This window comes from Eretmochelys imbricata, chromosome 3, assembly GCF_965152235.1.
Source record: "Eretmochelys imbricata isolate rEreImb1 chromosome 3, rEreImb1.hap1, whole genome shotgun sequence".
In the NCBI taxonomy this organism is placed as follows: domain Eukaryota; kingdom Metazoa; phylum Chordata; order Testudines; family Cheloniidae; genus Eretmochelys; species Eretmochelys imbricata.
The window spans coordinates 84,704,124-84,729,372 of NC_135574.1; the positions used below are offsets into that span (position 1 = coordinate 84,704,124).

The following is a 25,249-nucleotide window of genomic DNA, read 5'->3' on the forward strand; positions in this document are numbered from 1 at the left end:
TGATATGAGCTTTCTCACTCTTTCCTATCGATGCTATTCCACTTGGGCTAAATAATGAAACAGTCCTTGGAGCCAGAGGACGAGACCCTGGGTCTCCCACCTCCCAGGTGAGTGACCTAACCCCACTAGACTATAGAATCATTCTCACTCCCTCGCTTTGCTCCAAAGACTAAGTATTTATACACAGTGGAACAACTTCTGCCGGACAGACTGAGGCAGCTCACATCAGAATATCCCACAGCTAGGGTGACCAGATTTTAGAGGGACAGTCCCGATATTTGGTGCTTTGTCTTATATAGGTGCCTATTACCCCTCACCCCCTGTCCTGATTTTTCACCCTTGCTATCTGGTCACCCTACCCACAGCCCAGTAGTTAGGGCACTCTCCCAAGAGGTGAGTGACCCTGTTCATAACCTTTTAACCCTCCTAGGAAGAGGGTGGGAAATGAACCACATCCTAGGTGAGTTCTCTAGCTACTGGACTAAAAGTTATAAGGTCATCACTGCTGCCACCTGCTACTCTAGCTGTTCTGTGAGCAGCAAGACATGCACCTAACTCATTCTCACAAGAAATGATTTAGGCACTTAAACTGCATGACTCCAGGGGAGGGGTTCCCAGCTGTGAATCACAAGCAGAGATAGGTGCCTCCCTACATCCCAGATGTAAGTGCCTAACTCTGTAAGACAGGTGGGACTTAGGACACATCCTTCTCGTCAGCATCTCCCATTAGACTCCCTGCCTAGTGTGTTGGCTTTTATAGATCCCATTCCTAGGTGCCTCTCTCTCCCCTCTCTCTTTCAGGGAGCTTGAGTGCCTAACCCAAGACTTTGTGGAGCTCATCGCTGTTCCAGTGGTTTCCTAGCTGACTAAAAGTTAGGCGTTGCAATGCTCAGCATCACAATGCCTACGGCCCTTTGGGGATCTGGAACACACCAACTAACTCCAAACATCTCTGTGCAGTGGGTAAGTCAATCTTAATGGAGGATAATGAGATACCAAGATTAAACGACTTGCCCAAGTTAGAGGCTATGCTAGAAATCCACAAGACCACATTGTCTCTCACTACATTAATAATAATAGCCCTCAGGAAGCAGGGAAGTGTCATTTTATTGCTTTTAAAAATTGAAAGTAGTCTTTCACCAACCTTTATGCATTATTTTTGAATTTTCTTAATCTGATCGTCATATGCAACTAAGTCACTGTGCAATTTTTGCCTTGTATATTTGCTTTTATATTTATTTGTGCTGCTGCCAACACAAGTGGTACCAAAACAAAATGGGGAATTAATTTTCTGGCATCTTTGATCTTTCTTACCAGCTTTCTCAAAACTAGAAATGCAGCATGAAACAGACTTTACATTAACTGCTTTAGGAGATGAAGACAGGTGATAAATTTCTTGTTTAGGAGGCTATGAGTTTATTAATCAACATTACTGCAGGGTGTAATTTCTGAAGTTGTGTCAGGTATTAAATAATAAGTTAAGAGGACAATTTTGGGATTTCTATAAGCCTTAAATCTAAGCATGTTCTATAAAATGGAATTGACATCTGCTAGCCAGCTTGTCACCCAAACAATTCCTAATGCAAAACCCAGCATAAATTAAAATATTAAAACTTTCATAATTTCTTTTAATAGTAAACTGTGGACCTGATGCAACTGTATCTTACATAATTTCTTTTTTTAAAAAAAATCATTATTTTAATAGTAATACAGGTGACAGCAACTCCTTACTGCAGTCTAAAAATTATATTCGGAGGTGCTTTGCTGTTAAATGCAAATTCAATTTGCTGTCTCAGTTTCTTGTTTTTCTGACTTTCTGAGAGGTCATTGTTTACATGGTTCTGGGCTGCTGACCTATCTTTCCTAGGAATGCAACACCAGGCTCATTGGACTGTGCATAATAGGACACCCTGATAGATCAGAACTGCTGAGCTCCAGGGGAAGGAAAACTACTGCTGAATAAACAGTTTGCATGTGTGACCGTGCATTTTTCATGCATATACTTTCAAGCCAGCATGAATTAATTTGCTTCTGCGGCTAAGAGCCTTACTGTCAAAGATTCTTATTTTTGCTTTTTAGCACAATCTTTATAACACAAAAAATATGTAATGGTTGGGTTTGGGATTTCAGGACTGGCATGGGAGCTTGGATTTCTCTTAAGATTTCCTCTGTTCCTTATACTGCATACTAAAGCCTGGGTTACAAGGAAAAAACATTTACCATTTGGAGAAGATGCAAAAGCTGTATACAAAGCTAATACACACATATATACTAAGACTGGATGAATGATTTGGTTGGAAATCTGAACCAGCTATCTACTGAAATAAAGTCTGAATTTAGGATTAGTAGATAACCCTTGAGCAACAGAATGAGCTGCTTTGTGACCAGTCTAAAAGAACACTGGAATTTACCAAGTATGTGGTCAGTAACAGAAGTTCTGTGTTCATCTATCCCTAACACACTGAGAGTCCCAGTCCTGCAATATTTGCACTCAGATAACTCCTGCCAGAATCAGGTAAGAGTAGCATATACAAGAGGTCTGCAGCACTGGAGTATGTATGAATATTTCAAAAAGTTGAATTGGACTAATCGGAGATTTTTCTAATAACTTCCTTGCCTCTTGAAATGGGGGGGAGTTGTCCAAGTAGCCACAAATTGTTGATACCTACTGTGATAAATGAAGGAGGGGGGAGAACTACCTATTTTGGACACCCAGCCAACCAGTTAGCTACAAAATCCCTGTTAAGGATTTTGCTTTACCTGTAAAGGGTTAAAAAATCCCATAGGTAAAGGGAGTGGGCACCTGACAGAAGAGCTAATGGGAAGGCTAGAACTTTTTAAAATTGGGAAAAAACTTTCCCTTTGTCTGTGTTGTTGTTCTCCAGAGAGAGGAGACACAGAGCAGCAATGCTGTAAGAAGCTTTAAACCAGGTATGAAAAATCATTAAATCGTACCTAGGAATTACTTATCTGAACCCCAGATATGTAAGTAGATCAGGGAATGTCTAGGAAGACGCAATTAGGTTTCTCTCTTTTATTTCTTTATGGCTTGTGGACTCCTCTGTGCTAACCCCCAAAGGCTTTTGTTTTGCTTATAGCCATTAAGCTGGACCTCAAGAAAACCATTCTTGATGCTTAATTATTATATTTGCTCTTTTTAAATCTAGCAATAGCTTAAGTTCCAAATGTATTTTCTTTTTTGTTTGTTTGTTTTTAATAAAATTTACTTTTTTTAAGAACAGGATTGGGTTTTTGTGTCCTAAGAGGTTTGTGCATATGTTGTTTAATTACCTGGTGGCAACAGCTGATTTCCTTTGTTTTCTTTCTCAGCTCTTCCCCAGAGTGGGGATGAAAGGGCTTGAGGGTACCCCAAAGGGAGGAATTCCCAAGTGCGACTTCCTGGGACTTCCGGATGTGGCCTGTGGGCCGTAGTTTGCCCACCTCTGACATAGAGGAAATGAAACAAGAATACACTAGGACACCAAAACTGCCCATGAAGGGACACACAGATGTTGCACACATTTCCTCTTATGTTTCCTAGTTTGTCCAATACTTACTCCAAAGTCTTTTCCCGTGGCTATGTCACATCTGTTCCTCATGCATAAATTGGTAAGCCCTGATGGTCCAGCAGAGGCCGAACGTTACAGAGGAGGCACTCACATTATAATGGGAGGATTGCAGATGATTTTACAGCACCAGTGTAGTTAATGTGTGGACAAAACTTGACTTTAGCTCAAATGGAGTTGCTTGAAATTCCTTACTAGAAGCAGGGGCAACAATAACTTCTAAGGAAAGAGGATGGATTTTTAAAGTTAAAAGAATGGAAGGAGGGGAATATTTTAAATGGCTAATTGAAAAATGATTTGGAAAGTATGTCATGAAAATGTTTTGCATTAGCTTATTTGTACAGTGAAGGAAAACATTCCACTCACATTCAGTAGGAAAATGAAAAACTGAAAGTCAGTATATTTACTTTGAGGTACTCTTAATGAACAGCAGTTTGTTTGAGTCTTTATGCAACATATAATCCAGAGATGCAGGGCAGCATTAATCTCTTTAGACTGCTTTTCTAATACAGAGCTGCTGTAGCTGTGTTGGTCCAGGATATTAGAGAGACAAGGCGAGTGAGATAATATCTTTTATTGGACCAACTTACTCATCTCTGTCACCAATAGAATTTGGTTCAATAAAAGATATTACCTCACACATCTTGTCTCTGTAATACAGAAAAAGTTATGTAAATTGAATTGGCTCATTCAAATATTCAGTAAATGGGAAATGGTAGAATACTGCAAAGCATATAATGGTTTTATTCTCACTGGACGAAATTCAATTCCCACCTTCAACAAACACACTGGCTTCGTATGGGGAGTTACATAGAGGGCAGAGTGTGGAAAGTGTATGCTCACCATGTATGCAGAGACCCTCCACAACCAAATCCTATGTGATATGTATATGTGGCCAATGTATCCACATAACTACAGACTCAATAGCCACGCTCTCATACTTCCTCTACATGCTGAGCTATGCTCCCTGGCTGCCTCCACTGGCACAGAAGAACTGCTCTGGTTTTCCTGTGCTGGAGCCTTTTCGTGGCCCCTCCATCCAAGGGTGACTTTCACCTAACATACACAGAAGTAACAGAGTCCAATCTTCCAATTCATTCAGGGTCTTATCATTCTAAATTACTACACTAACTGGAAGATTATTCCCCAGTAGGTTTAGAGTCTAACAAGTTTCATGGGCTTTTCTTTGATATATATATCTTAGAATGTATAATTCTTCACAACACAAATATCAAAGAAAAGTCATCTCTCTGTTCAGATACTCTTTCACTAAAGCATAAGTCTAAAATAGGAACAATATGACTGTGATAGAAAAAACACTCCGCTTTTTACTTTTAACTTCAAAATGGTTCTGTCAGGATAGCTGAGCCAAAATACAAAAGGAAAAAAAGTAATTAAAAGAGTGCCTCATACTTTACAATGACAAACCTACATGTTATGTTACTGCTTACTCTGAAAGTCCTGCAGGAGACCACCTCTGCAGCTAGGTCTGTCCATTTCTTAAAAAACAAAGACAAGCAGAACTAGCTGAGGGTATCAAGGCATATTAACATTTTAATTCATGTTAGTACATTCTTTGAGGGCAATATTCGTTTGAAAGTATGCAGTGTCTGCACGTCAGGAACTTTGTGAAATGTACTTTGGCAAAAGTCACTGAAGACCAGAAGAACTCTAGTATCTTTAAAATTCCCTATAAGGAGATCAGGCAAGCCCAAGAAAACAGATTACTGGCAATTTCAAACCAGGATGTTTTTGTTACTGAAGTCTCTAATAAAAATGAATGGCCCTGTGAACATAAACAATCCTTTTAAAATTTCTTCTGTTCTAATTATAGTTGTAAACGTTTCTGTGATCTTATAAAAGGTGCTGTATTAAGGATTCACCATTCAAACTCAGATTATGGACAGGGCTGAGAAAACAAGTAGCCGAAGTTATCAGATAGCCTCTATTAAGAGGGTCTAAAAGGAGAGAGAGGAACAGAATACTGAATGTCTGGCTAGTGATTTAAAATCAAGGTGTTTGTTGCCAGTGAACTGAAAAAGCACCACAGAAAAGCACCTTCATGACAGAATGTAACACAACTTTTTAGAAAGAGGAGATATTTATTGGAAGAGGATTTTGGAAATGAGAGAGAGTGCCTCAAGCCCCTCGGGCTAACAGGAAGGAAACTTTTGGAATTCTCTCGGCTCGTTATCCTTGTGTTATAATTGCAGCACTTTAATTCTCACCTTCTGGTGTCCAAACTCATTCAAGATGGTGCCAAGCTTTTTCGTATGGCTGCGTAGTTTATGAGGAGCAATTGCCGGATTGGGATCTCTCCAGTCAATGGACAGGCGATGGTTCCAGAGGTGTCGTCCCTCCTGAATATGAGCTGACTTGATACTAGGATCAAATCGATGCACCTCACAACCACTGTTGGCCAGGCTGATTTCAAACTGGTTATCATCACTGCTCAATCTACAGAAACAAACAAGATATTATTATTACTGCAAAAAGAAATTGTACCCAACTGTTGAATTATCCCAGACTTTCATGGATACTCAAGGGGAGAGGATACTCCTACATACTGGCTTTTGAAGCAGAGCAAAGGAACTGTTTTTCAGATTGTAAACTTGCTGTTGCAGCGCAATGGGGACCTGATTCTGACTGGGTCACTAAAAATAAACAGAATAAACAAATGGAACACTCTCTCTCCTGCTGAAGATTAGGAATCAACACCAATAACTTCACAGCAAAAGGAAATTTAAAAAAAAATAACTACCTTCCTTAGTGCAATATGCTAAGTGATCTTTAGGGTATTTTTAGAGATTTGTTTTCTTTTAATTGCTATAACCCTATTTACACATCAAAAATATTTCAGGGGGCTTGCATGAACTAAATTAATCAGAATAAAGTAAGTGTAAATAAATAAATAAAGTGAGTGTAAATCAGCATACTAGAGCTGATGAGCATGTAAGAGACTCAGTGATTGAGGAAGACATTTACCTCCGACAGTCTTTCAGTACTTTCAAATTGTACATTTCAGAGAAGCAGATGCACTACACCAGGTGCAGGCAATACTTGCACTGCCTTCAAAAGGATTTTTGCCTGTATAAGGACTGCAGGATGAGACCAAGAGAGTGGAAAACAGAAAAAGTATATGTGGAAGACAGGAAGTTGAAATGTCTTAGGCCATTTGGGACATCAACAACAAACACAAACTGAAAAAAATACGGTGAGATTCAAAAAACAGATCTGCTTATCCTCCTGCAACATTCAAACGTGGCTGTGTTGAGGGTGAGGGTAAGTGATAATGCAGTAGGGGAAACAAAGTATACAAAAGATGCTTCAGAAGACAGATCTTCTGTATAAGTAGCTTGAGTTAGAAAAAGAAAGGAGACCCTTTCATCCAACCGTGGATAGAAAACAGTTTCTGTCTCTAGTGTCAGTACAATGAAACATGCTATTGTCATTGAACTGTCTTATTTTACACTAAGTAAAGGTGAAGACACAATACTGCTGTAATCAATAGTTACACTGAAACTTCATGTACAGTGCACAGGCAGTGGAAGAGGCGGGTTTCAAAGTGGGGAGAAATCACACCCTGGCAATAACCTTTTGTTCAAGGGGCCTCTACAGCTTGTGTAAAAGTGGAATAAAGGCTCAACACTGGCCCTGCTCCCAGCCCTCTCTGGAGGGGACAGACCAGGGATGTACTGGAGCACATTGGGCATAGCGAGAGTGCAGTGCAGTATAGCTAGTCTCTACTTCTTGGGGTTCATAGAGGGCCATGAGAAACAGAACAGAAATTAGAGCAGATGGGTTGTTTCTGACTTGCACTGGGAGCCAGGCAGGCCCCTGCACAGCCCCAGAATACACCTTTGCCACACACCCCATTTCCAAGTGCGCATTCCTGGCCTGCTCATGTATTACAGGTCTAGAGGGGACAAAGACAGAGAGGAGCAGCTGTGAAAAACTTGCAGTTTTAAGGTCCTATCTTCCCCTTCTGTGGGATTTTCCATAGAAGGAGACAACCTAGGCCGACAGATGGGGGGTGGGCAGGATGGCAATTTCCAGGCCTGGCTTGTGTCTGAGACACATTTTGCATTGATTTTTAGGTAGTTTTTACATTATCTAACTCTTATACTGTGTACGGTTTAACACAGTGTTTCAAAGAGACACTTAAAACCTCAACTGGTAAGTTTTTGAAATCCCATATTATCCCAGTTTGAATGTCTGCATATTGTGTTTGTAACAGTTAGTTTAATATAAACAGATTTAGCACTGATAATGCTACAGCTCACTAATACATATTACAATTCCATATCATTCTGGGAAATCCTGTCCCCAAAGCAAAAAAAGGCAGCATGCATGCTAGTACTCGAAATAGTTAAAATTAATATCAAAGGGCCTCCAGAGGTTTTAGGCAGGGCTCACTCACACTGACATATAACATTTCTCCCCTTTTGGCATAGCTCCCACATATGCAGAATATTTTCTTCAATTATTAAAGATTACAGATTTAATGCAGGGTTGTCCCTTTTACACTCAAATTGAACTTCTGCATTTGTGTGACATTCTCCCCCACTGTGGAAGATGCTGTTAATTTGAAACAGCTGTTTTTCATTTACTGTTTATAAAATGAATTAGAGGAGTGGAACATTTAAAGAAGATTTTTGTCTTACTCAGAACAAAATTACTTTTCTGCCAGTCATAAACCAAAGAACCAAAGAACAGAAGAATTAAGTGGCAATGAGTCTGAAAGACTATAAATAGAGTCCGAGGGAATTAAAGCCTGCTTTTTTGTAACACAAAGTACTTTCTTTTTTTAAAAAAACTGCTTTATGGGATGTATTTTGCTTGGGTGTATGATTATATATATATATATATATATATACACACACACACACACACACACAAACACATACACATGCGCATCTTATGAGGCTAGCCTAGCAAAAAATCTTCATGGTGAAGTTAAAAAACTTGTGAAAAACTCAGACATACCTAAACTTTTTTTTGGTATTAAAATTACATGTTTGTTTGAAATATGCTGTGTAAATACTTCAGAAAAGAAGAAGAAAACAGTAGGGAGGAGGAGCTCTCTCTGGGTGAAAACTCAGAACTCACCTGTAATTTTCCCCAATGAGAAAACTTTCTCACCCAACTGTTTTTGGTCACAGACTCTTACTTCCTCAGATCCAAAGCCTACTGAAGTCAATAGAAAGACTCCCTTTGACTTTGATAGCCCTTTTACTCTCGGCCCTGTCATAATCACTGATACACAAACACATTTCTCAGTTATTCCAATCTTGAAGGGAATGGATTAATTTCTTTTTGCTCATTATTAAATCCACTCTATCAAAATCATAGAAATAAATTGTGCAGGCTCAGGGCAATGGGAGATGGATTCTCTCACTACGTCACTGTTTTGAAACTGGTCTAGGACAGTGTAAACAAAGTTTAATTAAATGACAGTTTGGTGAACTACGTGAATTTCAATCTCAACATTTTGTGAACACTAAACTGACTAAAACATTTTACAAGAAGGCCACAATGTTTTTATTATTTATCACCTCAGCACAAGTGCTCTGTCACTCCTGACCACATAGCGTGCTTTCTCACCCTGGAAAATCTGATTCTTGGCTGGGGAGTGGAGAAAGATGTTTTACAAATAATTCCTTTGAAGTAACTGGTAATTATACAAGAATTTCCTGCTTAGAGAAGGAAGCGTTTGCTTCTCAGTTGACCTCATTAACTTCCATCTTCCTTTAATGGAACCATCACTCTTAAATTATTAATTCTTTACTTTCCATCATGTGCATCATTGTCATGTTGAATATGAGAAAGAAAAGGGAAGGACCTCACAGAAAGAAAGGGTTTTTCTTAAATCACATTCCACAACAGGGACCAACACTAGTCAACAAGTACTAAAGGCAACTGAATAAAACCCAAATTTTTGTTAGATAATACTGTTACACTTTGCTTTAAGAAAGGGCCTTTTCATGCTAAAATGCTTTTCTGTTCCTCCAAAAGGAGTACTTACCCAAGTGAATAGAGACGGCATTGCTTGCTTTTGATTCGATGAACTAAACTGAACCTGTCATCAAGACAGATTGACCACGGCTTCTTTATGGTTTCAGAGTTATCTGTCAGGCTGTTCATATTCATATGTTCACATGAAATCTGTTGAAATCAGAAGAGGTTTTGTTTTAACGTGCAGAACACCAATCTTTTAAATTTACTCTTGGTTTACTTTGTGGGGGAAAGGTGGTGGGTAGGAAAATTAGAAATTGTTTAATTATAATCTGAGTTACAATCAGGTCCATGGCTATAAAGACTGGTTGTTTTTATCTTGTTTGTTTCTTTTGTTGGGTGAAGACTGCCATGGATCAGAAAAATCCCTCCTAAGACCAATACAAATATTAAAGGCAAATAACTGAGCTTCAGTATTATATACTGAATCGATTTCCCTAAAAACAATTCACTTGAGCATAAAAGTCAATTTATTTTTCCTTTCAAACATTGGACTGAATTCTGCATTTTGTATCCTTTTGGAAAAAAATCTCATAGCACTTGATTATCTAGACCAGAGGTTCTCAACCTTTTTCTTTCTGAGGCCCCCCAGCATGCTATAAAAGCTCCATGGCCCACCTGTGCCACAACAACTGGTTTTCTGCATATAAAAGCCAGGGTCGGCATTAGGAGGTAACACGCCTGGCAATTGCCTGGAGCCCCATGCCACATGGGCCCCTGCAAAGCTACATTGCTCAGGCTTCAGCTTCAGCCCTGGGTGGTGGGGCTCAGAGCCCTGGGCTTCAGCGCCATGCAGTGGGGCTTCAGCTTTCTACCCTGGCCCCAGCAAGTCTAATGCTGGCCCTGTTTGGAGGCCCCCCTGAAATCTGCTTAGGGCCCCACAGTGGGCCCCCGACCCCTGGCTGAGAACCACTGATCTACAGGCCTGTGATTCACTGTTATTATTTATATAGTGCCATAGGTTTGCTACGCAATTTACAGGCAAACAAAAAGTTGATGTCTTCTGTTTTGTCCAGGTAGAGCCTCAGACAGATAGCTCTCATCCAATTTCCAATCTCAGCCAACACTAGGAAAGCACAGACACTGACCTCTCTGGAACTGATGAGACAGAACAACTAAATAACAGAGCTAGAATGGAAGTCACAATTCAGGCTGAGCTCTAGCAATCACTATCCATATCCTCTGTTTACAAATAAACAAAACACTCACTTTTAATGAGGCTTAATCTTTAAAATAAGAGGATCTGAGCATCATCATTGCCAGGAGGCACTGGAGATGGATTGGTGATGTGCTTCGGATGGAAACTGATTCCATCACAAGAGTAGCAATAAGATGGACACCTAAAGGCAAGCGAAAATGAGGCCACCCGAAAACATGGCGAAGAGCTGTGGAAGCTGAGCTGAAAAACCTGGGGCACATCTGGGAAGCTACTGAAAGACTTGCCAGAAACAGACAGGAGCGGAGGAGCTTCGTCATTGCCCTAAACGCCAGAGGCGTAATAGGAACATGATGATGATGATGATGAATCTTTAAAATACCATTATCTTGAAAATTACCATTTGGAGGGCTGCATGCTGCATTTTTCCCCTCTTTAGCTCATAATACCTATGGTAAATTAATGAAAACAAACAGTTTTTCTTCATGATGTCCCCAAGATTCACTAAGCCATAAGCACTAATGTAGGCTTCTCCTCTCTCCCTGCCCCATTCAGCCCTGGTCTACACTAGGAGTTGAGGTCGAATTTAGCAGCGTTAAATCAATTTAACCCTGCACCCGTCCACACGACGAAGCTCTTTCTTTCGACAAAAAGGGCTCTTAAAATCGATTTCCTTACTCCAACCCCGAAAAGGGGATTAGCGCTGAAATCGGCCTTGCTGGGTCGAATTTGGGATACTGTGGACACAATTAGATGGTATTGGCCTCCGGGAGCTATCCCAGAGTGCTCCATTGTGACCGCTCTGGACAGCACTCTCAACTCAGATGCACTGGCCAGGTAGACAGGAAAAGGCCCGCGAACTTTTGAATTTCAACTTCCTGTTTGGCCAGCATGGCAAGCTGCAGGTGACCATACAGAGCTCTTCAGCAGAGGTGACCATGCAGAATTCATCAGCAGAGGTGACCATGATGGAGTCCCAGAATTGCAAAAGAGCTCCAGCCTGGACCGAACAGGAGGTACGGGATCTGATCGCTGTATGGGGAGAGGAATCTGTGCTATCAGAACTCCGTTCCAGTTTTCGAAATGCCAAAACCTTTGTCAAAATCTCCCAGGGCATGAAGACAGAGGCCATAACAGGGACCTGAAGCAGTGCCGCGTGAAACTTAAGGAGCTGAGGCAAGCCTACCAGAAAACGAGAGAGGCGAACAGCTGCTCCGGGTCAGAGCGCAAAACATGTCACTTCTATGATGAGCTGCATGCCATTTTAGCGGGTTCAGCCACCACTATCCCAGCCATGTTCTTTGACTCCTTCAATGGACATGGAGGCAACATGGAAGCAGGTTTTGGGGATGAGGAAGATGATGAGGAGGAGGACGTTGTAGATAGCTCACAGCAAGCAAGCGGAGAAACCGGTTTTCCCAACAGCCAGGAACTGTTTCTCACCCTGGACCTGGAGCCAGTACCCCCCAAACCCACCCAAGGCTGCCTCCCGGACCTGCCAGGCGGAGAAGGGACCTCTGGTGAGTGTACCTTTTTAAATACTACACATGGTTTAAAAGCAAGCATGTTTAATGATTAATTTGCCCTGGCATTCGCGGCTCTCCTGGATGTACTCCCAAAGCCTTTGCAAAAGGTTTCTGTGGAGGGCAGCCTTACTCCATCCACCATGGTAGAACACTTTACTACTCCAGGCCAGAAGCATGTAGTCGGGAATCATTGTAGAACAAAGCATTACAGTGTATATTTGCTGGCATTCAAACAACACCCGTTCTTTATCTCTCTGTGTTATCCTCAGGAGAGTGATATCATTCATGGTCACCTGGTTGAAATAGGGTGCTTTTCTTAAGGGGACATTCAGAGGTGCCTGTTCCTGCTGGGCTGTTTGCCTGTGGCTGAACAGAAATGTTCCCCGCTGTTAGCCACAGGGAGGGGGAAGCGGGGAGGTGCTAGCCACATGCTGCGGGGAGGCAAAATGCAACCTTGGAACGAAAGCTCATGTGCTATGTATGTAATGTTAACAGCAAGGTTTACTGTGAAAGAGTGTACCCATTGTTCTATAAAATCTGTCTTTTTAAATACCACTATCCCTTTTTTTTTCTCCACCAGCTGCATGTGTTTCAAGGATCACAGGATCTTCTCCTTCCCAGAGGCTAGCGAAAATCAGAAGGCGAAAAAAACGCACTCTTGATGAAATGTTCTCTGAGCTCATGCTGTCCTCCCACACTGACAGAGCACAGATGAATGCATGGAGGCAGACAATGTCAGAGTGCAGGAAAGCACAAAATGACTGGGAGGAGAGGTGGCGGGCTGAAGAGAGTAAGTGGTGGGTTGAAGAGAGGGCTGAAGCTCAAAGGTGGCGGTAGTGTGATGAGAGGAGGCAGGACTCAATGCTGAGGCTGCTGGAAGATCAAACTAATATGCTCCAGCGTATGGTTGAGCTGCAGGAAAGGCAGCAGGAGCACAGACCGCCGCTACAACCCCTGTGTAACCAACCGCCCTCCTCCCCAAGTTCCATAGCCTCCTTACCCAGATGCCCAAGAACGCGGTGGGGGGAATTCCGGACACCCAGCCACTCCACCCCAGAGGATTGCCCAAGCAACAGAAGGCTGGCATTCAATAAGTTTTAAAGTTTTAAACTTTTAAAGTGCTGTGTGGCCTTGTCCTTCCCTCCTCCACCACCATTCCTGGTGCTTCTCTCCTCCACCACCCCTCCTGGGCTACCTTGGTAGTTATCCCCCTATTTGTGTGATGATTTAATAAAGAATACATGAATGTGAAACAACAATGACTTTATTGCCTCTGCAAGTGGTGCTCGACGGGAGGAGAGGAGGGTGGTTAGCTTACAGGGAAGTAGAGTGAACCAAGGGGCGGGGGGTTTCATCAAGGAGAAACAAACAGAACTTTCACACGGTAGCCTGGCCAGTCATGAAACTGGTTTTCAAAGCTTCTCTGATGCGCACCGCGCCCTTCTGTGCTCTTCTAACCGCCCTGATGTCTGGCTGTGTGTAACCAGCAGCCAGGTGATTTGCCTCAACCTCCCACCCCGCCATAAACGTCTCCCCCTTACTCTCTCAGATATAGTGGAGTGCACAGCAAGCAGTAATAACAGTGGAAATATTTGTTTCGCTGAGGTCTAAGCGAGTCAGTAAACTGCGCCAGTGTGCTTTTAAACATCCAAATGCACATTCTACCACCATTCGACCCTTGCTCAGCCTGTAGTTGAACAGCTCCTGACTACTATCCAGGCTGCCTGTGTATGGCTTCATGAGCCATGGCATTAAGGGGTAGGCTGGGTCCCCAAGGATAACTATTCAACATCCCCAATGGTTATTTTCTGGTCTGGGAATAAAGTCCCTTCTTGCAGCTTTTGAAACGGACCAGAGTTCCTGAAGATGCGAGCGTCATGTACCTTTCCCGGCCATCCCACGTTGATGTTGGTGAAACGTCCCTTGTGATCCACCAGTGCTTGCAGCACTATTGAAAAGTACCCCATGCGGTTTATGTACTCGCCGGCTTGGTGCTCCGGTGCCAAGATAGGGATATGGGTTCCGTCTATGGCCCCACCACAGTTAGGGAATCCCATTGCAGCAAAGCCATCCACTATGACCTGCACATTTCCCAGGTCACTACCCTTGATATCAGCAGCTCTTTGATTGTGTTAGCTACTTGCATCACAGCAGCCCCCACAGTAGATTTGCCCACTCCAAATTGATTCCCGACTGACCAGTAGCTGTCTGGCGTTGCAAGCTTCCACAGGGCTATTGCCACTTGCTTCTCAGCTGTGAGGGCTGCTCTCATCTTAGTATTATTGCGCCTCAGAGCAGGGGAAAGCAAGTCACAAAGTTCCATGAAAGTGCCCTTATGCATGCGAAAGTTTCGCAGCCACTGGGAATCGTCCCAGACCTGCAACACTATGCAGTCCCACCAGTCTGTGCTTGTTTCCCGAGTCCAGAATCGGCGTTCCACCGCATGAACCTGCCCCATTAGCACCTTGATGCCCACATTGCCAGGACCCATGGTTTGAGAAAATTCTGTGTCCATGTCCTTATCACTCTCGTCACCGCGCTGACGTCGCCTACTCGCCTGGTTTCGCTTTGCCAGGTTCTGGTGCTGCATATACTGCTGGATAATGCGTGTGGTATTTAATGTGCTCCTAATTGCCAAAGTGATCTGAGCGGGCGCCATGCTTGTCATGGCATGGCGTCTGCACAGAAAAAAAGGTGCGGAACGATTCTCTGCCGTTGCCCTGATGGATGGAGAGGCGACTGACGACATGGCTTACAGGGTTGGCTTACAGGGAATTAAAATCAAGAAAGGGGGTGGCTTTGCGAGAAACTGAATGGTCCCCTCAAGGATAGAATTCAAAACCTCAAGGACAGAACTCAAAACTGGGTTTAGCAGGCCACTGATTTCACAGAGGGAGGGAGGAGAAAATGAATACAAAACAAATCTGGTCTATTTCTTGGTTTGAGCCACTTCATCTATCTTTATACATCTTGCTGGCAGCAGACTGTGCAGTACGACTGCTAGCCATCGTCATCTCCTGGGTGCTCGGCAGAAGATGGTGCAGTATGACTACTGGCCATCGACTTCTGCTGGCTGCTGATTAAAAGACAGTGCACTGCTGGTAGGACTCAATCGCCATGAGACAAAACTTAAAAGGAAAATGACCTGGCTGACTCACTCCCATGTTTGCCTAGGCGCCCCGATCTCATCGAGGTCGGTTAAAAGAGCACCCAGGACTACGTTGATGATGGCTACAAGTCATACTGCACTGTCTGATGCCAAAAGGCAATAAACTGCTGCTGTGTAGCAATGCAGTACCATGTCTGCCAGCACCCAGGAGACATACAGTGACAGTTAGCTGAGGGGGCTCCATGCTTGCCATGGTATGGCGTCTGCACAGGTAACTCAAGAAAAAAGGTCCAAAACGTTTGTCTGCCCTTGCTTTCATGGAAGGAGGGAGGGAAGGGGGGCCTGACGATATGTACCCAGAACCACCTGCGACAATGTTTTAGCCCCATCAGGCACTGGGATTTCTACCCAGAATTCAAATGGGTGGCGGAGACTGCGGGAACTGTGGGATAGCTACCCACAGTGCAACGCTCCGGATGTCGATGGTTGCCTCGGTACTGTGGACACGCTCCGCTGACTACATGCAGTTAGAGCATTTGTGTGGGGACACACACAATCGACTGTATAAAAACGCTTTCTACAAAACTGACTTCTATAAATTCGACCTAATTTCGTAGTGTAGACATACCCTCAGTCATATAAAAATCAGCAAATAAATGACATTGCAATAACAAGCACATAATATATCGGTGCTCATTTTAAAATACAAAAAAAATCTGTATTCCACAGGAAATCGATTTGCAGCAAAATAAATAAACTTCAGAATGCTCTGAGTTAATTGACTCATGATACTCAAGCAATTACAATGCTCAGAATTTGGAAAGCTTTTAACAGCTCTTGGCAGCATGGGCAAGAGGAGAGGACACCAGACGGGGAGCCAGGAGCCCTGGGTTGCATTCCCAGTTCAGCCACTGGCCTGTTGTATAACCTTGAGCAACACATTTCACCTCTCTGGGCCTGTTTCCCCTCTCCTCCACCACCCTTGTTTGTATTATCTAATTAGATTGTAAGCTCTTCAGGTAGGGACTGTCTCTTACTATGTGTTTATACAGAGCCTAGCACAAGGAGCTCCAATCTTGGTTGAGGCCCCTAGGTATTACTTTAATACAAATAATAATGAATGAAACATATTAAGGTTTTCATGATAATCTAATCTTAGTATTTAAAGTGCCTTCCCAGGTCCACACCTTGCTCAGGCAAGGGATTATGATATCTTCTCGATTTGGCGGCACTGGTCTTTCATTTCATTGAAACTTGCTCAGTCCACAAGAAAAACAAGACCTGATGCCCAATTCTGTAAATATCTTTCATTTCTTGTGGCATTTACTCCTTTTATGGGGCTATCATGGTCAGTTATTAATTCAGTAGCATCTGTTAGATCAGCAATGAGGGTTTCTTTCATTTCTTGATTTCACTTACGCCTGCCCCAGAGGTCAATCATCATTCTGGGAACTGAACCTCTTGATTGCTATGTCAAAAACTATAAACTCTTCACTAATTGATGCTCTTGTAGGTTTTGACCCAACTAGCAGAGTCTGCCACAATGTATTAAGTCACTGAATAAGGACTGTTTTCTGTGCTCTAAGCCTGCTTCAGGCTAAGCATCTCTACTTGACAAAAAAGAAGTGTAATTAATTTGGTTCCATTTAGATCTTACTGTCTTCATTTGAATCATCTTCATTCCTGCTTTCTCAGTATACTTCATTCTAGTGAGTGTTTGGGGCACAGACATCATTGTAAAAATGATTCAGGTACTTCTAATAATACAGCTAGGGCACCCATAGGTCTGCAGATAAGCAGGGATTGTGTTACCCTCACAATTACCAACAGACAGGGACAATGGTATATTTCTAGGTATCATCCTCAGAAACACTGTATAGAGAAAGAATTTCTTATGGGAGTGACACAAACACCAATCTTATAAAGTTCTTTGTTATTCCTAGGTGCAAGACACAGAATAGACAAGTTGCAAGTCAGATGTTCAGAGATTACTTGTTGGTAGATAAGGATAATAAAATACCCACCCTGTTCTAAACTATGGGCATCTAGCGGCCCTTCCCATTCTTTCTTGGGTGAAATACACATATAAATGTCATTGTAAAAAGTTACATCTTTAGCAAGACATCCAGGCCTGATTTTCAGATGTGCTGAGCACCTGCAGCTACCTTTGACTGCAACTGGAGTTCTAAGTGTTCAGCATCTCAGAAATTAACCTCTCTCCCTCTACTCCCACCATTTTTTTGGGGTGAATAGAAAAATATTTTGCTACAGAGAGATTGGATCGCTATTGACATTACTGGGGAAACCTGTTTAATATATAGGGGGACCTGCCACTTCTCCTAAACTGGCTGAGTACCTAGAATGCATATTTTTCAAGAAAATGTGCCTGGCTACCAAATGATTATTTAAAGGTCCTCCAGTGCCTGCCACAAAACTTTTGGACCCCCCCAGCCCTTGTGTGTCTATTTCTGAAATTTCAGATGTACTGTACTCGAGAAGAGGCACAGGTAGCAATGATGGATTTTATTAATAAATGTTCAAAGGAAAGGAGTCTCTTTCTAGCCTCTCTTTTAACCATCATATTTAAGTTGATCATCATTGTTAAGTTGCACAGCTTCAGAAACAATATATATAATCTAAACAAGATGCAACCTTCAGCTCCATGGGGAGTGGAAATCATTGTAACTCTTGTTGAAGAATCTTTCTGGGGGGAATAATTGATTGTGTTTTGCAAATTATTTTCAAACTGGATATCGAAATGGAAACCAACCTGAGGTGTGGTGATATACTTCAGGAACCTCAAGGCCTCATAATTCAGGGAAGGAGTTGGACTTGCCCAAGGCTGCAGGTCTACGTTCCATCGTATAGTCTGTAAATACAGAAAAAACACTTAAAGGAATGGCATCTCTCAGTAAAAGCATAAAATGCAGTGGCACAATATATTAAATGAGATATAAGTTTAAATATAAAAAAGTTTTCTAAAATTTTTTACTGACATGTAGAAAATCAGAATGTGAATGGCTAAAATCCTACAATAGTTCACTATAAAATTTAATGCAGTTGAACATACCATTCCACTTCAGTTTCTGGTAATATATGGCGATCTTACACTGCAAACAGTGATTATAAGCAATAAACCTAGACAATCAGTAGATTTTCCTTTTTTAAAGTCTAGTTTTATAATTCAATATGGTAGTCTGCATTTTTAAAAGAAAAGGTCCTTTATTCTTTCATGTTCGCCTAAAAAGAGTTATCAGAATTCTTTATTTTCCTGAAAAATGGCAGCATTGTTGCCCATAGTATTATAACTCTTCATTTTCATCTCCACAGGGAACTAGTTTCAGTGGATGCTTTGCATACTCTGTGAGGGGCCCATCAGCTCAAAACCTTGGAGATCCTGTCAGCTTTTCAAACAACACTTCCCACAGAAAGTAGGACAGGAAAGGTCTTTCAGAAATGTGTTTGCATACCAACAGGGTGTTGCACTCCCAACAGCAATACCTTCCCTAAATGCAGCATGCTTTTGTCGTTTTAGAAATTGCTCTTTCCCTCAAAAACACACACAAAAGTATATGGAGAAATCTTACATTAAAATTAAGACAAATTCCCTATGACTGAGCCCCACCAAAAAGATTATTCTTTGCATTGTGACAGTCCATTAGTCTTATAATAAGTTAGGTGGGGTCTAGCTTCCCTTGGTCATTTGTGATTAACTGAAAATTCCAGGAAGACAACCATGGTTTTTTCATAACACTGTTTTGCATCAAGTAAACAAACAAAACAAAAACAAAAGCAAAAGCGGTCTGTGATCCCAGCAGGGTCTCATTTCAATAAGAAAGTCTCAAAACAATAAAGTTAAAGGAAGTAAAACTAATTGGACTAGACTGAACACTGTCAGAGCTGAAATCATAGGAGGAAGAAAGAGCCTTCCATTAAGCTGTCTGACACAGCAATATTGACAGGCTATAGAGGAAGTTGCAGCCCTCTCTCCTCAGGTACAGGAACCATTGTAGTGATATGGGGGACATAGCAGATGGGCAAGAACTAGGGTTGCCTACGCTCCTGGTTTCGCTGGAAGTGTCCTGGAATCAGGCCCTATCTCCCAGAGACTACTGAAGACAACCCAGGAGATTTTAGGCCACTAGAAGTCTGGTGGCACAGTGGGGCTAAGGCAGGCTCCCTGCCTACCCTGGCCCCACGCTGCTTCCAGAAGCAGCCAGCACATCCCTGTGGCTGCCGGGGGCGGGGGTCTCAGCACGCTGCCCCTGTCCCCAGCACCAACTCCGCAGCTCCCATTGGCTGGGAATTGTGGCCAATGGGAGCTGTGGGGGCGGCCCCTGCACCTCCCCAGAGGCCACAGGGATGTGCTGGCCACTTCCGGAATGGCGCACCAAGGGGGCAGCGCATGGAGCCCCCTGGTCCCACTTACCTCAGACGGCAGTGCAGCGGGGCTCAGGCAGGCTCCGCCCCCACAGCTCCTACTGGCCACAGTTCCTGGCCAATGGGAGCTGCAGCATCAGGGCATGGACAGCGCGCAGAGACCCCTGCCCACCCCTCTTGGGGCCACAGCAACGTGTCAGCCCCTTCTGGGAGTGACACAAGACCAGGGCAAGCAGGGAGCCTGCCTTATCCCCGCTGCACTGCTGAACAAGAGCCACCTAAAGTAAGCGCCTCCTGGCCAAAGCCCACACCCCTCACCCTTACTGCACCCCTACTCCAGCCCTGAGTCCCCTCCCACACCCAAACTCCCTCCCAGAACCTGCACCCCGCACCCCAATCCCCTGCCCCAGCCCTGAGCCCCCTCCCGGAGCCTGCACTGCACACCCCCTCCTGCACCCAAACTCCCAGAGTCCATACCCCTAAATCCCTCCAGCACCCCAAGCCCCAGACCTGAGCCCCCTCCTGCACCCAAACTCCCTCCCAGAACCCGCACCCTGAGCTCCCTCCAGCACCCCAAGCCCCTGCCCTAGGCTCAGCCCAAAGCCCCCTCTCACCCTCTGAACCCCTCGGCCCCAGCCCAGAGCCCGCATCTCCTCCCACACCCCAACCCCAACCCCCTGCCACAGCCCGGTGAAAGTGAGTAAAGGGGGGTAGTGGGGATGGAGTGAGCAGGGTGTGGCCTCAGGGAAGGGAAGGAGTGGGGCCTCAGGGCAGGGCAAGGGTGTTTGGGTTTGTGAGATTAGACAGTTGGCAACCCTAGCAAGAATAGAACGAAAGAAAGATGAAGCTCAAACACAAAGATTATTAGACAGGAACTCCAGACCAGATGGAATTTTTGCCTTGAACTCCTATCACAAGTTCATATTTTTGCTTTCTAAGTAAACACAGTCTGTGAGTGAATATGAGCCAAGTAATCTGTAGGAGAGTTTTGGTCTTGGTTTTTCATTTTTTTTTTTTTTTTTGTAACAGTGAAGAGATGCTGAACATTTTAGAAACTTTTGCAGCAACAGCCGAACAGTAACCTTACATTTCCCCCCCTCTATGTTTTTTTGGCTTTCTTTCACTTTTTGCTATTAAACAAGAATTCGTGTCCCACACTGCATGTCACAGAAGCCAGAATATCAAGAAACCCACTTGTGGCACAGACCATTGATACTCTGATTTCAAAGTGTGATGTTGAAACTGCTGATGTCAGAAAGTTAAGTGGACACTTTGGGAGGGAAAAGTGTGGAATCTTTCAAAATGATTCAAACATTTCATGTGGCTACACAATATTTGTGATGACAGGAAAGCTGTAGATCTGACATGTTTGAAAGCTGAAATGAGAATGAAGTCTGGCAATAGTTTTCAGGCAAAACCAGGTGCACCCAAACAGCTGAGTCAGCTATCCTGAAATGTAGAACACTGCAGGTACTCCACAGAGTAGTAGAATTACAGGGCACCCATTGTTCCATTGCACCCAAAAATTATCTTTACTGCTAGTTGTCAGAGAAAATAAAGCTCTGGCATTAACTGTCTGAAATGACAGGTTTCAGAGTAACAGCCGTGTTAGTCTGTATTCACAAAAAGAAAAGGAGTACTTGTGGCACCTTAGAGACTAACCAATTTATTTGAGCATAAGCTTTCATGCTGTAGCTCACGAAAGCTTATGCTCAAATAAATTGGTTAGTCTCTAAGTTGCCACAAGTATTCCTTTTCTTTTTGTCTGAAATGAGATTCTCTTTCATATGGTGGGATGTTAAAGAATCTTTGTGGCATTCTCTCTCGAGGTTTTCTGATTTTTTTTCTCACAGTGGACTAGATTGCAACATTACATTCTGCTCGGAGTAAGCTGCATTGCATCAGGAGCTGATCAAAATTGATCCAGTAGGTCTATACCAATAGCAGACTATTTCCCCCTCCAACTCAGCTTGGCTGTGCTGGCTGGTACCCTGGGATGGGAGATGGTGAAGCAAAGGCCCAGTCTGTACCCCTGCAAGGGAGGGAGTAACAGCCCCGGTGGGTATGTCCACTTTGAAATGTAAGCCCAGGGTTAGTGGGACTTGAGTCAGCTGACCCGTGTTAGGGAACCCTGGGTTTGAGCATCTACATTGTATTTTAACCCTACATTAAGACTTTTCTAACACGTGCTTGAACCTAGAGTTCTGACATCCACACTGCAGTGTGCAGATCCAAGTCAAAGTAATCATATCCCAGAATCCCAAAAGCCTCCTTCCCCACAAAATGTGGCCACTCAAGCCCTAGGACTGTGGTACAATGTGGGAAAATTTTCCTGTCAGCCCTGCATGCTGTAGGAAGTCTGAACAGCCTGCCAAACACAGCCTGCCAAGCCGTCATTTTGGTCTGGGCACTCCCAGCTCTCCGAGCCAGCAACCTGGACGAGGTGCCTTTTGATGAACTTCTTTTTCTTGCGCTTTCACTCCTGTGTCAGAAAACTGGCACAGCATCTGAGGCGCTTGTGGACATATTCGCGATGTTTTCTGTCCCCCCGAAAGGTACCTGATGGATTTCCCAATGGAGCTGCAAGGAGAGGAGGCAGCAGAGGAGGAGGAGTACCCTGGAATACCATTTCAGAGTTGCACTGGCACTGGCCAATATAACGGCATAGCTGCTGATGCCCCCGACATAGCACCACTTCTGCAGCAACGCCACAAGCACAGACCGGTGGGATCACATCGTCATGCAGACCTGAGATGACCAGGAGTAGGTCCAGAACTTTCACATGAAGAAAGCTACATTTCTGGAGCGTTGTGAGCAGCTTGTCCCCAACATAAAGAGACACATCTGAGGTCATCCTTGCCAGTCCAGAAGTAGGTTGCTATAATGGTCTGGAAGCTGGCTACCCTTGGCTGCTACAAGTTTGTTGCCAGCCAGTTTGGGGTTGGAAAGTTGACTGTGGGTAAAGTGGTAGTTAACTGAGGCAATTAGGAGTGTGGGTTACCCCATGGTGGCAGGCATTAAAGATATTCTGGAGGTAATTACTGGCTTTGAGAGAATGGGGTTTCCTAACTGTGCCAGGAGCCACCAATGGGAGTCATATGCCCATAGTTTGCCCTCCGCAAGGAGCACGAGTACACAAACCACAAAGGGTACTACTCCATGGTTATGCAAGCCCTTGTGGACCACAGAGGCAGATTTATGAATGTTTACAAGGGCTATACTTGAAAAGTTCACAATGCTAGAGTTTTTTGCTGCTCAGGAGTCTACATTCATAGATAGGCTGGGACACTATTCCCACCAAATGACATTTACTTAAACAGCGTTACTGTCCCCACTGTTATTGTGGGGGAGCCCATGCATCCCTTTTGCTTTGACTTACAAAACCGCACCCTAATTTCAGAGGCCCTGGCAAAAGAAAGATTAATTACATTCTCAGCAGGTGTAGAATGGTGGCTAATGTGCTTTTGGCAGATTAAAATCCCATTGGAGGTGTCTGTTTGGATTCCAATGTCATCAGTGCTGATTGCAGTACTGTGGCTTGCTGTGCTCTTCACAACCTTTGTAAAGCCAGAGTTGAGCCATTTCCCCCTGAATAGACCTATGACAATGACGGGTCGCTAGATTAGTACCCCCAGCCAGAAACTGCAGCTACTACTGAGGGAGCTGGTTGCACCCGGGCAACAGAAGTCAGTGTTGCTTGGTGTTCTCACATTATGGACTTGCATGGCCCAATGGAAGAGGGGGAATAGTACCCATAGGAATGTGCTTGTGTGGGAAAAGTGGCTTATTAATTTTTTGGTGGGGGGCAGTGCTTGGGAGAGATGTAGGCTTGACTGACACGCAAAGTAAGTCTGAATGACATGATAAATAGTGAATTTGGTTATGTGTTGGGGGAGAGGGTAGAATGGGTGTACAGATGGAATGTATTAAAATGTGAATAGCTAAATAGAGGAATATGGTTTTCTTAATGGTGCTTAATTACTCCTAAACACATTTTTAGCTCTATCATCTCAAATCATGATTGTATGATGTGATGCAGACATAGCAGTATACTTTCATGAAAATATAACATCCTTTATTTGTAAACATGTCCTAAAATAGTAAAACACACACAGCGTTTGGCAGGCCAGCTATCATTACAAACCCCCCCACACACACACACACACACACAAAAAGAATAGGAAATAGTTAATACACGATACAATCCCCCTACTGCTACATCACCGCTGACCCTACATTCTTCTTTCCCTTCTTTACACATTTTCCCCTCACACAGCAGCGGAAGAGGGGAGGGGAGGTTTCCACCGGACAGGGGTTGATGAAGGAAGGCTACACAGGGTTTAGTTGCCCTGCCCAGCCACTCATGAGTCCTGAGTGCATGGGCCACCCTGACACAGAGCTGTCCAAGCTACTAATGGACTGAGGGTACATTGCACGTGCTCATATCATGAAGTTCGGGAGGCAGCAAGAGATGTGTTTCTTGCAGCCATTATGGAGATGAGTTGCTGAAACAGTTCTGTCTGTTGAGCACTGTCCTCCTCCCTTAGCCTCTGTTCCTGTTCCAGGAACTGCTTTGGAAGTCTCTGCTCCCTTGCTGAAACCCTGTCCTCCACCTGTGCAGCGAGCCTCAACCTTTCTTCCTGCCTGTAAACATGCTGTCCCTCTTCTTCTGGTTCTGGACCTGCTGGTCTGCCTTTGCAAGAACTTCAACCATAATTTCATCACAGAAATGCTTCCTTTTGGAACAGTCTGTGGAGGTATGCCGGGCCACAGATTGAGTTCCTGAAGAAGAAGTAGGCAGTATAGTTTGAGGGTCCTGAAATAGGACAAGAAATGGAGGGTTATTGTCTACATCAGCTCAGTGGAGGAGCACTGAATTAATTTTGGTGGCATCTCAAGGACATAAAATGTAACATTTCTAAAGTGAACTAACACATATTGTAAAGGAGATGCCTCAGTCCTCATACTGTCTCTGGACAGCCTTGTTAATTGCAGTTACAGAAGTGCAGAAACAATGGTAAGTTTAAAATTATAACCTTTTTCTGTTTCATAAAAATTTCTTAACTAATTGCCATATGGAGCGGGGGCAGGTTGTTTCGTGCCCTTATTGAAAAAGGCTTTTTCTGTCTTGTCAGGCCTTTCATATTTTGGAAGACATAACTGTTCGTGTGGTGCTTAATGGCAAAGGGAGATGTTATTCCTAGCTGCTGGAGGGAAACCTGCAGTGTATGCAGCTGAAGTATTGAAACGTACAGCACATTTGTGAGTGGAGTGGACTAGTCAGCTCTATGGGGGACCTGGAAAATACACCCTTCCATGCAATGTGACTGTCTGGAGGTCCTCCTTCAGGAATAGTTTGCAGCTATCAACAGCCAGGATTGAGTCAGAATCCATGATGGAATTAACATGATGCTGCACTAGCTCACACATGGCTTACCCTGTTATTGCTGCATGCAAACGCTTTGAAATCTGCAGCAGTGGGGACAAAACTGACACC

At 43.6% G+C, this 25,249-nt stretch overlaps 1 protein-coding gene across 1 annotated transcript in view; it reads right to left on the reverse strand.

Moving 5' to 3' along the window:
* METTL24 (methyltransferase like 24) overlaps window positions 1-25,249 on the reverse strand; it is an 86,225-nt gene that overhangs the window by 25,064 nt on the left and 35,912 nt on the right. The window contains exons 2-4 of the mRNA XM_077811704.1: window positions 18,143-18,241; window positions 9,592-9,731; window positions 5,795-6,023 (exon numbers count right to left, since the gene is read on the reverse strand). Coding sequence (XP_077667830.1) covers window positions 5,795-6,023; window positions 9,592-9,731; window positions 18,143-18,241 — 468 coding nt within the window. The remainder of the gene's footprint in view (window positions 1-5,794; window positions 6,024-9,591; window positions 9,732-18,142; window positions 18,242-25,249) is intronic.